Genomic DNA, 13,960 nt, shown 5'->3' on the forward strand with positions numbered 1-13,960 from the left:
TCTGCTGACCACAGAGCTGCTGAGCCAACAGTCTTCACCTGAAAATGTGGTTTACAATTTTCTTGTCAGACTGTGATCTTATCTTTCCTACAGGTCCCATAATAAGTACTCTTGGGCCTGTTACAGGGAAATATGAATGAGTTCCAACTGATTTTATTTTAATTTGCCTACACTCAGCATCAGTAAGAATCAGGTACTCAGAGGAGGACTGTTGCTCTGTGAGCCTTCAAACCCATATGTCAGACAGCATTTCAAGGAGCAAACTTACAGTCCTGGGGGGCTGCTTTCAGGGACTGATAATTCAGCATTTGAAAGACAGGGATGTGACAGTGTTTACTTCCACTGTTATGCCTTTTTTAAAAAGCAAATCAATTAGAACAATCAAGAAACAATTACAACATTGCTCTTGAGACACTTCCTCTAATTAAAATTGAACACTTTCATTAAAGTCTCCTTATGTGGCTACGATTTGATGCCTGTATGCCTAGCAGAAAAAGTAGTAAAGCAGGTAGCCAAAAGTTGTGGAAAAAATCCAAACTCTACACTGCAGTGTTTTTCTGAAGTATTCCTGAAAAATGAACTCCGGGCTTTTAAGAAACTTTCCGCTCAGTCCTGACACATCTGTACCCTGTCTGCATCGTCCCTTTGGCAGCAGAGTAGTGTTACAGACAAACTCCTCGTGTCATTCAGTGATAACTCCACCATCTGTGCTAAACAGCCAAGCACATGGGAGGCAGCAGTGCATTGCTTTGGTACTTGGTAACTTTTGCAGATTCACCTCTCAGTCTTAGCAATTTCTTTCACAACTGCTTTTGCTTCTTAAGGAAGCCATGACGTAAATTACTCTTCCAGAGCTCTGCCATTCTTTCCTCCTCTAATACGTCTAGCATTCCAGTGAAGCAATCATTAGGCAGTGAGGTAACTGGAAATGCTGCAGCTCTCTGTTCTTCCCAGCTGAGTAATGGGGATCTAATAGACTGCCTTTTGCTTCATGTATTGCAAGACTGATTTCTTTGGTAATACAGTGGCAAGGAAACTCTGTCTGTTACAGGAAACACTTTTGCTCCTTGTTTATTGACTGCAGCCCAGCTGAGCCTGCTTGGGTCAGCCTGAGAAAGAATACAATCATGTCTTAAAGGGCTTCATTTGGCATTCATGCAATTAAAACCTGTGCTACTACCTCCACAGAGGCACTAGACCACAGGTCTTAAACACCAGATCATGAATTGGTTCCTGTAGTCAGTAAAGCAAAAGGGCATAAGACCAGACTTCCAAAGACCATGCTTTGCCACGCCTCAAAACCTTCATTCACCTTTGATAGACTGACATTTGTACAGTATAAATGCCACCCTGAAAGCACCCCTTGCCAGGTACAGCTTTTACACTGCAGACTGGAACCAGCACCATGAGTTGGTTCAGATCCCCTCCTACTGCTTCCCAGAGGACTTTGATGGCTGTGTACATAAAGGCTCGACTACATCAGCTTATCAATAGGTGTGAACAGAGGTATGTTTCAGCAAGGATTAAGCATTGTTTGAATAGTATGAGGTTTTTCTTGCTTACTTAGACTTTGATGTTCCAGGATGGACAGGTCTGATCAAAGGGAACAATAATTTTGAGTAAGACATGCTGCCTTTTCTACCACTCCCTCCTTAAGCTTGTCCGCAGTAAGCCTCACCTCTCAACCGAGGGATAAAATCTCCCTCCAAATAAGCCTTCAGATTTGTCTTTTGGAATAAGCATGGGTCAGACATCCAGTAAATACACTGCGAAATTAAAGTGTTCCCTCAGTGGCTAAGAGGATGGAAAAGTGTACACGTGGTAAACAGAGCTAGAATTATTTAATAGCCATCTGTTTAATGGACTAACAGAACTGTGAGGTATTATCAGAAGACTCTCTGAGTGTGTATAAAATATATATTTCATCTATTAATATGTTATGGCAAAAGCATGGGAAAGCTGAGTGACAAATGGAATGCCACAAAGGAAGACTGTTTTAAGGCAAACGTGTCTGGATCTCCCCAGCCAAATGGCCAAAAGTTTGGGTCCTTCATGATGGGTCTTACATCCATCAGTATCATATTTCCCCTTAACTAAGCCTTTAAACAGAACTGTAAGTGGGCACTTTGTTTTGACTGGAAGGAACAACCTCTGATTTATTCTAGTCTGCTTCTACATCTGCAGAAACAAGCAACCACCCATCAGCAGTCAGAACATCCCTTTTTCTCCATCTGCAGAGAATCCAGAACATCCTACAATAAGTTTGGGAATCACCACATTCTGAACCCCATTCATTAGTGCTAGGTGTTTTAACACAGGACAATTCCAGTTTATAACAAAACCTATCTAGTATGAATCTATTCATAATAAAATAATGACAGCAGTGGTGCTGCACGCTTTGGATATGCAATTTCCTCTGAAGTTGAAGTCTGTTATTCTATATTATCATACATGTAATCCAGGCAGTGAGGAATCTAATCCTCAAGCAAGCACACAATGCCCTGCCAAGTGTTTATAACCAGCATCCCGCGCTGTGCAGCCTGTGCTAGAAACTCTGAGCAAACAGCCCCTAAGGAGCAGCTTGGAAGCAGGCCACATCCCCAAACTGGAAAGCATCCCCTGCACTAGGTGATTACCAAAGGCCTTTCAAAGCACTCTCTAGAGCACAAAGATGCAAGTTTCCTGATTGTAATTCTTTGGGCACAAGGCAGAATGAAGCTGTTGGTGTTGGAGGGCTGCCCAAACTGCTGTGAAAGACATGTGATTGACCGCTGAGCCACAAGCCTGTGGTGACATGACACCTTCCAGCTTTCTTCAGATTAGGCACCGCTTCAGAAAGCTGCATAGCAGCCTTTTGTAATAGGGCTGAAAACCAGCCCAGTCCTCCTGGCCAGCTGCATCCATCAATTTGATAAGAAGTTCTGCTGTTTGTATGCACCCTGCACGCTTACAACTATTGGTAGTAGCACCTTTGGTGCAGCTCACTAACTTTACAGAGTGAAACAGCACATAAACAACATGACCAGCACTGGCCATGGAGCAGCATGAAGGGAAGCTGTGCTGCTGGGAGCAGAGCAGAGCTGAGGTGTGAGGGGGCAGCAAGGCTGTGCAGGAGCTCTGTGTGGGTTAGCATCCTGCCCAGTACTGCCCCAAGTCACAAGAGTTGGCTCAGTGTTAAGATACTTTCGGAGTCGGCAAAACATGGTGGCCTCTCTAAGAAGAAAACACAATGTAACACTGAGTTTTGTCTCCCTCGCACAGCTCTTGCAGCCCCAGCACCACCGTGGCGGAGACACGGCTGTGACAGCCCAAACAGCTGAGAACGGCCGTGCGGGGACGTGATTGTGCCGGGATGTGACTGTGCCAGGATGTGGCCGTGCCGGGATGTGGCAGCGCATTTCGGGTCACCGAGAGGGCTCCGAGTCTCTTCATTTAAAAGATAATTGGCTCCAAGCGCTTCCCTCGCTGGGGAGCCTCTTTCCAATTAGAGCTCGGGGGTTGTTGCAGCTCTGCCTTTTGATTCTGGGCACTTTATAAATAGCCTATTTCTGACTGCCTGGAATCAAGTTAATTTTTCTCCTCGGAAATTGATCTTTTAAGGACAAAATGCAGGGACTGAGCAGGTGTCCGACCCCGGCACGCAGACAGCGCAGCGTGCCCCCAGGGCACCAAACACCCCCCCCCCGCTCCTGGAGGCTTAGTGCCATTTCCAGCCCCGGAAACTCCAGTTTCGTTACGGGGAGAGAACGGAGGAGAACACACGCCGGGTGCCGCGGGCGGGCGCGTTGTCACCGCGAAGCCGCCCTTACCTTGCCGGGCGATGCGGAGCGGGCGCGGGCCAGGGCGTCCAGGCGGGCGCTGTACTGCGTGAAGCGCTTCTGGTAGCGCAGCGCCGTCACCTGCAGCTCCAGCTGCGCCGCCGCCAGCCGCGACAGCAGCGACTGCTCCCGCTTCCCGGCGCGCAGCGCCTCCTTCTTCAGCGCCTTCTCCAGCGCCGCCGCCCGCGCCTGCAGAGCGGCCCCGTGGGCGCGCAGGGCCCGCAGGCAGCTGTGGCCGCCGCTCCGGCGCTCGCCGTGCGTGAGCATCAGGCCGCAGCCCTGCTCGCACAGCCCGGCCGGCCGCGCCTCGCAGCGCTCCCGCATGTGCGCCTCCACGTCGCGCAGGTTGAGCACCTGGCGGCAGCCGCGGTTGCGGCACTTGGCGGGGGAGAAGTCGCAGGTCTCGGCGTGCTCTCCCAGGTGCTGCAGCGGCACCACCGCCTCGCAGCCCCGCGCGTGGTTGTCGCACTTGATGTCCAGCTTGAGGATGAGGCTCTTGAGGGGCAGGACGTGGTTGAGCTCCTTGGCGGAGATGCGCTGGCAGTTGGCGGGGCAGCTGCCCTGCTGCACCACCCAGGGCAGCACGCAGCCGGCGCAGAACACGTGGCCGCAGGGGGTGGTCAGCGGGTCCTCCAGCACCTTGTTGCACAGGTTGCACTTGAAGTCGGGGTCCACTTCCCCGCTGAAGCGATCCAGCTCGAATCCCATCCTCCTTCCGTTTTCCAAAAAATAATAACGATTAAAAAAAAAAAAAAAAAAAAAGCCCAGCCGAAGTAAGCGAAGCGCAGACGGGACGGGAGAAGCAAAGCAGAACCGGCAGCCCCAGCTCCCCGCGGGCAGTCCGGCCCGCAGCGCCGTCACGGAACGGCCGCTCGTTCTCCGCCGCTCCCGCGGAGCGCCCGGCCCCGCTGCCCCGCTCGCTGCACTGCCGGGCGCCGCCCGCACACGGCCCCGCCGCGCGCCCCGCCCCGGCCCGGCCCGCGCCGCCCCTCAGCTCGCGCCGCCCCCCGGGCCCCTCGCGGCTCGTGCCGCCCCTCAGCCCGCTCGCAGCCCCGTGCTGCCCCTCACAGCCCGTCGGAGGTGCGCGCCGTCCGTCGCGGCTCCGTGCCGCCCTCAAAGCCCTTCACAATCTCTCGCTGCCCCTCGCAGCTCCGACGGAACGTCCCCCAGGGCCCCCGGTGAGGCACAAGGGCGGCTTTGTGCTCCCTGGCGGGGCGACGTGCAGCTGCCGTGCCCCTGCAGGTGACGGGGAGCACCGGGAGGGCTGAGGGCTGAGGGGCACGTGGCGTGCCGGGCCCGGCGGGAGCCGCTCCGTCCTTCTAACGTGTTTTCCTTCATGGTAAGACAGATGCCCAACTAGAAGCGTCAGCTTCAGTGACCTCCACGCACACCCCATCACGGGGCAATGATTTCCGAGCTTCTGGGGTGTTGTCGACCTGTACCCGACCGCTGGGAGGTGCCTGGCCGGTACACGCGTGGCTGCGCTCCGGGATGCTTCAGGCACGCACGTTCAGCTGAATTCAGTCCAGTTGAATTCAGTCTGTAGCTCATTTCACTCCAGCTACTCGTGATCCATAAAGCTAAAGGCAGCGTGCATCACATGCAGTGAGTTGGGTACGCGATCAGGGAAGTTTTGCTACAGGCTGTTTGGAGATAGCTGCTCTCAGAGCCCTTTGTGACAAACGCCTTGCGACCTTAGATGAGCATACAGTGCTTCCTCGCATGCTGAGGAGTGGGCTGCAGCAGGTAGGGATGATAACGCCGTGTCCATCACCGATATCCTGGCAGTCTGGGGCTGCTGCTCCCAGCTTTGTGCAGGATGCACGGCCGGCCCGGTGGAGCTGGAGGCAGAGCTCTACTGATTTCAGCAGTGATGTCAGTGCTGGGCTCCTGAAGCCATCTGAAACTGTACAAATATTTGGATGGAAAATATGGGCAAGAGCTTGAATAACATTTTCATGTGAAGTCGTGGCTAGGCAGATGCTGTGCTGAGTTCTGTGACACCCTTTAACGTGACGTTTATGTAGGAATGGATACTTTATTTATAAATCAGGTATGATAGAAGCTTTCAAAGGCCACTGCAGTCTTGTATTTAGGCAGCAGTTGGGAATGCTGACAGGGAACCAAAGTTCCCCTCTCCCTGCTGCCATTATCTGAAGGCACAAATGGAGCCTTCCCTACTGGAGACACTTAAATATCAGTTCTCCCTTAAAAAAAAAAAATAAAATAAAAATAAAAAATAAAATTTAAAAGCAGTTTCTCAACAAGAGCCTTTAATGTTACTTTCAAAGGCTGAGGTTTGAAACTGAAAGGAGGTTTGGTTTCCAGCATGTTGCCAGCAGGGCTGAAATTACATTGCCACAGCTGAGGAAGATGGTTTGTGTGTGGTCAGTTCTGCCCATCAGAGGTGGTGAGCTGGGGCTGCAGCACTTCTGAACTCATGGGGCTGTCGTTTAATTCTGCTGTCCCACTGTAAGGATACGGGCATGTCATTGTTGTGCTTTGGGATGTAGCACAGACACAGGAAGACCTGCAAAAATAAGGTTTTTTCAGTATGTATTTTTTTTCTGCCACTGTGCTCATGAGCATACTTGAAATATCTTTAGCATATTTGTAATACGTGCCTTATACTGAATGCGTATCTAAAACATCACGGTTTTACCAGCGTTCTGTTCATTGCCTGGTGCTGTAGAGCTTTATAGATTTGAAAGGTTCTGTATTCTCTGAGATTTTATGAGCTTTGTTGTACTATATATATTTTAGATGTGTATCAGCAAAATACAAAACCTTTGTTTTACTGCTGGTAGAAATCTAAGTTGGGTTAATAGAGGATAGCAGAACAGTTGGCAAGCGTGGACCAAATGGTCTGCCTTATGATGGTGGAGCACAGCATCAAGCACAGTATAGACAGCTCACAATGATAATGATTTATATGACATTTATTTCAAGTATTTTGCAAGAGGTTACACTGCAGCTTGGCAGTAGAGCTTGGATTCCATGGTCTCTGTGTACAAAGAGATGGTTGATGGAACAATAAAGCAGATGCTTAAAGGTAATTGTAGATCAGCAACAGAACAAGCATAAAAAAATAGGAATCAATCCTTCTATCAGAAGGAATGTTTGAGCAAGAAGTAGAAGATAGCACCCAGCAGAAACATGAATGTCCTTTCTTGACGTTCCATACATATTTTTGTGTAGTTGATTAACAGCTGTTTTAATGCCTTGGAAACCTCAGTTGAAAGATGGGCATCATTTGTGCTCATTTCATAACTTGCTTCCTCCTCCTCCTCATCTCTTCACATAACTAAACTCATAGTGATGTTTGTATTTTATTTATTAAGAGACAAGGCCCAGAAGAAATTTGGCTATAAGAACGCATTCCTAAATTAATACAAATAAAGATAAATGCAAAATAATGCTTATTTCTGGGGCTTCTAAGGGAGTTTTTTCAATCACCCACGTTCAGTGCTCTCTGTCCAGATAGTTACATTAATTTCCCTCCACGATATCTGAGAGTATTGAAGTTATTTATTTTCCTTTTTATTATGAGCACTCCTCTGTATTGTCACAGAGAATTCTGTTTTAAGTCTGGGCTTCATGAAGTGCAGGAATAATGGAAGTACCCACTGTAATCCAGTCTTGGTCTGCATGCTAGCAAGCAATTGAATACTGCTTTTCCTGAGCTGTTCTTCACGTTGGAGCTAGTTTTGGTGAGCAGCTGCTTGATCTGAGCACATGACAGAGGCCCAGACGTGGCTGCTGGTTGTCTGAAACTACCAAAGGATGCCAAATTTCAGTGGAAATCCCGTTCCTGTGCCTGTGACCACAAATACTGCATCTTTGAAATTCCTCTGCAATATAAATATGTGCAGAAGGTACCAAATTATGATGTAGACCCCCACATTCAGTACCATATCATTTCTTTGTCTTTTCCTCCCATATTTAAATATTTAGAGAGAGTGAACTGTCATTATCTATTCTTAATTCCCTTTTACACATCTTAAATGTTGAAGCTAATGATAATGTTTAAATCCAGACTGTAGTTAACTCAGTGGTAATGGGTGGGACATAAAACGCAAGCTGTAATTAAAAGGCATCTTCTGTGGGAGGTTTTACAATGAATTCAGTTATAGTGGAGGTCAGCCAGTGGCTCAGAGAACGGTGCAACTGAGCACACACTGCTCAGCATCTTTTCTCCTATTCCTATAGATTTCTCATAGATGTTGTGAAGCTGTCAGATAGGACTAACAAATGGCACTCTGTATGGATAGGTGTGTTTAGGGTGATGGAGCTGATGAATCCAAGAGCCTTTGGGTTGCCCTTACTTGATAGTCTTTCCCCATGAAAAAGATCCTGAATGGTCTGTGGTGATGCTGTGTTTATTTATCTGTGACTGTGTCTGCATGTATGCATTTCTGAAAGTACTGAATCTCAAACATTTTCTCTTAAAAATGGGAAAAATATTTCTATTTGCAATAAGAGAAATGGAAATTAGTTGACTTTTTGTTTGTTTGTTTGTTTTTCTTTCTTTTTTTTTTTTTTTTTGTTTGCTTTCCAGAATGATTATGAATAATGTGGAATGCTGTTTTGCTCCACATCAGCAGCACTGGAGTATTGCAAGATGCTTTTGTACGTTTTCCAAAATAAACAGTTCTCAATACTTGCATAAGGTGTATTTGACAAGCAAGTTTTGTGGTCATCCACTGTTTGTTAGCTCAGCAGTTGCCCTGTATATATATTTACAGCACTGTTACGATTTCTATAAGCCAAGGAAAAAGATTTCCTAATTGTACAGAGATAGACACATTTTTTCTTTCCAAGCAATTAGTTTTGTCAACCAGAATGCCACATAAAATATAAGGAAAATGTTTTATCTGGAAAATTAACTAATAAATGCTAATAATACAGCTAACACTATTTCTATTTGAAAACAAACAAACAAACAACAGCAAACAACCATGGACAATTTTTAAAGGCATTAAAAAAATTGAAAAATTGTCTGAGCACTTTCAATCAGGTATTGTAATATATAGGAGCAGTTACCATGAGCACGAAGGAACATATTTCTTGTTTTTGTGTTTGTAGGAGAGCTTACTCATGAGGCCGAAATTTCTGATATTGGAGAAGAGGAGAGAGGCTGGTTTGGAGCAGAGGACCAGTGGGATATCCATGTAAGTCATGTCTGAAATAAGGACTGTGCTCCTCATTCAGCATCTGACTGTTTTCCCTGTTGAAGGCATGTGAGTAGGATTGGCAGGTCTGATAATGAGGGAGGTGAAGACAGAGATTTATGTTCTAGGAAGTTCTATAGAAAAGAGAACTCACAGAGACTTCAGAGGAGGCAGCTGATATGCTCTAGGAAGTGAGGAGTTTCCTACAGAGTGCAAAGCTGGTCCAGTGGGGAAACTGTGATGTGCTTTGTCCTAGGAGATCTGTATTTGTATCTAGGTTTAACAGTTTCATGGACAACCATGAGACCATAAGCTCCACTACATCAAGTCACATTTTCTCTCTAGCTTTTCATGCTTTTACTAGTTAATGCCCTATACAGTTTGTTCCCCAATTCAACATGTACATGAAGTAGTAGGGACACATTTAGGGCCTCAAGTAGGGTAAGGTAACTGCCAGAGAGCTGAGGTCCATGGTCCTAGGATGCCAATTTCCTGGGCCTTCAATATGGTCCAACAAGCCTTCCTTTAGGGAGAGAGTTGGGGTGTCCGTGTGAAATCCTTTTAGTTTCAAATCTCCATGTTTACAAAGAAATGTGTTGATATAGTTGTCTCCAGAGTTGTCCCAATTTTATACTTCTCTGTGAAAATTTCCACTGACATCACAACAGGAATGAAGTTTCATAAATGGTCTAAACATCAGTTCCACAGGTATTCCTTCTCTTTCCCCTTCTCCTTCCCCTGCAGTTTATGTTCTTCACTGTGTAGCTAAACTAGGAGGCTGAAAACTTGGCTATTTATTTACGATCAATTCTTTCTTCCAGAAATTCTTCTCTCCAGAAGCAGAGAAGCCTGCTAAGTATCAGGGGAAGATCTAACTAGTAGCTAGTACAGAGTGTTGTATGATTGGTAACAAATCCCTTCTGTAGCTGTTTATTGCTGCGGGCTATTTTAGGAAAATGATTGTTTTCCATATAATGGCTAACTCTGTATGTTTGTTCATTGCTTTATAACAATGAGGACATTATGAGATTGCTCTCATACCTACTCTTCAAGTTCTGCTAATTGATTTTCCATTTGACAGCATTTACAAAAACTGCAAGAAGAATTTTCCATACTCTTGTTAATATAACTGTTCTTTGTGAGGACTTTATGCAATAAAGTCAGGTACATAAGGCAAGGACAAAACCTTTGTGCTATTTACAAGCTACAATTTTGACTGTATCCAGCATCCTGCGTGTTGAAAAATTTGCTTTAGGGACCTTCTCAACATTTCCTTCTTAATCAGATGTCTTTAGGGGATGGGAAGTGCTTTTCTGTCTCTGCCTGTTTGATCATCAGAACTCTAGCTGAGAGATATTATGGGAAGAGCAAACCAGTCATACCTTCCTGATACATGTTTGTGTTAAGCCATTGGCTGCTCTGCACTGTTTCTGTCTATGAGTCATCATAGTGGATTTGTATTGCTACACACCCAGGTAACTCCAAATCCAGAGCCTGGCCCTGTAGCCCCAGTCTTCAAAGACTGATGTATCTGATTCTGAAGGCAGATGTTACCTAAACACGAGTGTTTATTCTGCAGTAGCTTTGTGTCTTCCAGTAGTTTTTTCATTAGCTACTCTAGGTATGACTTTTTTTTCCCTAATGTAAAGATAAATTTAGTAAAGTTCACAAAGAAAATTGGACTGACTGTGGAAAAATTGTGACAAAATCATGATATATAAATGGTTGTTTTATAGATTATTTGAGTTTTATGAAGTAGTCTCTAGTGACTGATTTAAGTAATTGAATAACAAGATAGAAAGTAATGGAAAAAGCCAAAGGTAACAGCCTTGATGGTAGAGTTAAATGATTTATCTGACTATAGCTATTCTAAAGGCAAAGGTTAATGTACTGAAGTGGTGCTAGGAATTATTTCAGGAGGCATGCAGAGCATTTTCAAGTTACTGAAATTTATTTAAGTTGTACATTTTTCATCCCCTTAGTATTAGCCCCAGTCATTATATAAAAGGACAATATTGACATCTGCTGTGTAAGGTTAACACATGTGCAATTATCAGGAATTTATTGAAGATGGATTGAAATAGGCTGGCACCATTCATGGCAGTGGCAAAATTCAGGCTACAACTGTGGGCAATAAAGGAAAGGTCAGAGTTTTATATAGTGTAATGTACTTCATATTTTCCCAAACATTTAATAAGGCGTACATTTATAGAAAGCATTAATTTTTGTCTCAAAGATCCTAATTGCTAAATTACTTTTACACAGGCAACAATACAGCTAGCAATGATTTCTGCATATGTATCTAAAAAGCATTTTTCTCCCTTTTGCAGCCATATCTGCCTTCCTTTTCTTTCCTACAGCCTGCTTTTCGCATACTATCACTGTCACTTCTTTTGTCTCTTCCTTTATTTCTCCACTTGTTTCCTTGTTCTCTCCTTATATTCTCATATCATGCTGTCTACTAGTGCATTCTGTATCTTTCCAACCCACGGCATCTGGTTTTACTTGGCTGTCCTTGGCAGGATATTATTATTGCTCAAGGGGTTGGCATGTTACTGGAATATACACCCTTCTGGGGCCTTGGATGGTAAATGTTAATGCTCAAACTCTATCTGCACTCCGTTGGTGGCATTTTGTAGAAGTTCTGTGTCTCTGGACTTATGCCTGCCTCAGAGGCAAAGACTGTCTGTTCCCAGACACTAAAGAAAAACACATAAGAGAGCACAATCAAAGCGACCTGGGAAAATGAGAGCAGGAAATGATCTACATACCTTTAAAAGTGATGAATCTATAGAGAAAACTTTAAAATAGGAAAGAGGAGAGGGGCAGAGGTAGGTGCTGTGCTAGGGAAGATTGATGTGTAATCATATAAAATGTAACTTTGAAGAAGAAATCTGTCTCAAGTGATAAGATCTGAGGAGACAACTACAAATTTAGTGAATATAAGTTGATGAAGTGCTGCTCATTCCACACAAGAGAACGCATCAGTGATTGCATTCCAGAAAATTAGAAAAAAAATGATAAGCTAGTTAATGACAGGACACAGGAAGGTAAGATACTGGTGGGTTTCTTGAAATATGTGGTCACAGTGATGCCTCTTTCATTTGCAGCTGAATGCTAGAAGCTTGATGGGAGTAGTAATAAAGGGAACTGATTACAGAAATAACACACAGCTTAGGTTTGTGCTTTTCCTGTGAAGAAATACTGCTACAAAAAGTGTAATTCTGCTATAGCATTGATTTATCTGGGGAATAAATTTGCTTCTTTCATTATTATTTGTTGTTGATATTTTTCATATGGCTTCACTACTTGACTGTTATTTTCCCATAGCATTTTCCCAGCATGCCTTCAGAAATATCAGAAAATGATCACACACAGTCCAGAAAAGTGCCAACTAAATATTCCACAAAGTGCTTGCAGATCTTGTGCAATGCTTCCCCTGGTCTTTCCCAGCTGTTTTTTAGCATTGATCTAATATTTCCCCCATGAACCGTTAGCATTTTTGTGACATTAAACATAGCAGGGAGGTTGCTTTCTACAAATGAATAAAATGACTGCTCTGACTTTTGGATGAAAATAAGTGCCCAGCATTCCTCTCCAACAAAAACTGCTGCTCCACAGAACTTCTGAAGAATTTGTTTTTTTGAGAGTCTTTTGGGTTTTTTTTTCTATTGGCTCCAAAAGAAATCAGATACTTGTAGTATTTTAATTCAGACTACTCAAAATACGTAGCATGACACTTTGGTTTTCCATTGGCATTGGCAGGCTTTGGATTAGGCTCTGAATGTATTGAATAAAATATAAGCAGATCATTTGAAGTATTTTTCGATATACCTGTGTGCTAAAGAAGAAATGACTGGCTGTCTGCAGCTTGAGGAATTTGGGCAATATGGCTGTACAGTCACACAGATCTTACCTGCCTCACAAAGTAGTTCACCAACAGTTCTTTACTCCTTCCTTCACTATAAATTGTTTCTAACAATAACAAGATAGGCTTCAAGGCTCAATGTTTGAGTTCCTTAAATCAGCCTAGAGGAACCATTGGTCCAAATAAAACTAGCTGTGTAAGTATATAATTGTATAAATGCTTGAGAGATACTACTGGACTGGAACAGACATTGCTTTTAACATTTAATGTTTTCAAATCTGAGCAATATTCTGTGGAATCTATATTATCAGTCATGATCCACTTCAATTGGGTGACAACATCTACTGTAGCCAGTTATTCATGCTATCTACTTAATCCTAGCAAGAATAAACTAGTCTCTGGAAATGTGCAGGCTTATGAAAGAGATCATCAGTCTTTATATAAACCAGACTTAGGGTTCATAGAGAGGGACAACATTGTCCTTGTTAGACAGAGTTGTGGTTGCATTAGTAAACCTTGCCTTCATATAAGGCACCTTTGCTATCTTGGTTTTATGATGAGCTGAAATGAGATGTCAAAGTTCTCTTGTCTCCTGCTATGCGAAACCAAGGAAAGGAAACCTTTTTGTGCTGACAGGATTTCACACAGAGGGTGGTGAGGCACTGGAACAGGTTGCCCAAGGAGGCTGTGGATGCCCCATCCCTGCAGGCATTCAAGGCCAGGCTGGATGTGGCTCTGGGCAGCCTGGGCTGCTGGTTGGCAACCTGCACATAGCAGGGGGTTGGAACTGGATGATCGTTGTGGTCCTTTTCAACCCAGCCCATTCTATGATTCTATGATTTGAATGTTCCTGAGATTTAAGAATCACAACGTATTCTGCAGCTGTCACCATGCATTTCTTGTTCAAGGTTGATTTAGTCCAGTTTAGTTTGCTATTTGCATGCTTTGACTTTTTAATGAATTCACTGTAAACATACAGCTGAGTAAAAGATCTAGGTTGTAGGTAATAGTTGGATGCCTAAATAAGAAGGCATCTGTTCTGCACTGCTGCAGTGCAGTGGCAACTTTGTGAGTTCACAGTTAGTTTTCACATTTCACATAAA

General features: G+C 44.4%; 1 protein-coding gene across 1 annotated transcript in view; it reads right to left on the bottom strand.

Moving 5' to 3' along the window:
- Nucleotides 1-4,750, bottom strand: part of PDZRN3 (PDZ domain containing ring finger 3) — a 121,202-nt gene extending 116,452 nt beyond the window's left edge. Inside the window, exon 1 of the mRNA XM_031605733.2 lies at nucleotides 3,810-4,750. Within this exon, the coding sequence (XP_031461593.2) occupies nucleotides 3,810-4,526 (717 nt within the window). The 5' untranslated portion in view covers nucleotides 4,527-4,750. The remainder of the gene's footprint in view (nucleotides 1-3,809) is intronic.
- Between the last annotated feature and the right edge of the window lie 9,210 nt (nucleotides 4,751-13,960).

Source organism: Phasianus colchicus, chromosome 11, assembly GCF_987193195.1.
Source record: "Phasianus colchicus chromosome 11, bPhaCol1.hap1.1, whole genome shotgun sequence".
Taxonomy (NCBI): domain Eukaryota; kingdom Metazoa; phylum Chordata; class Aves; order Galliformes; family Phasianidae; genus Phasianus; species Phasianus colchicus.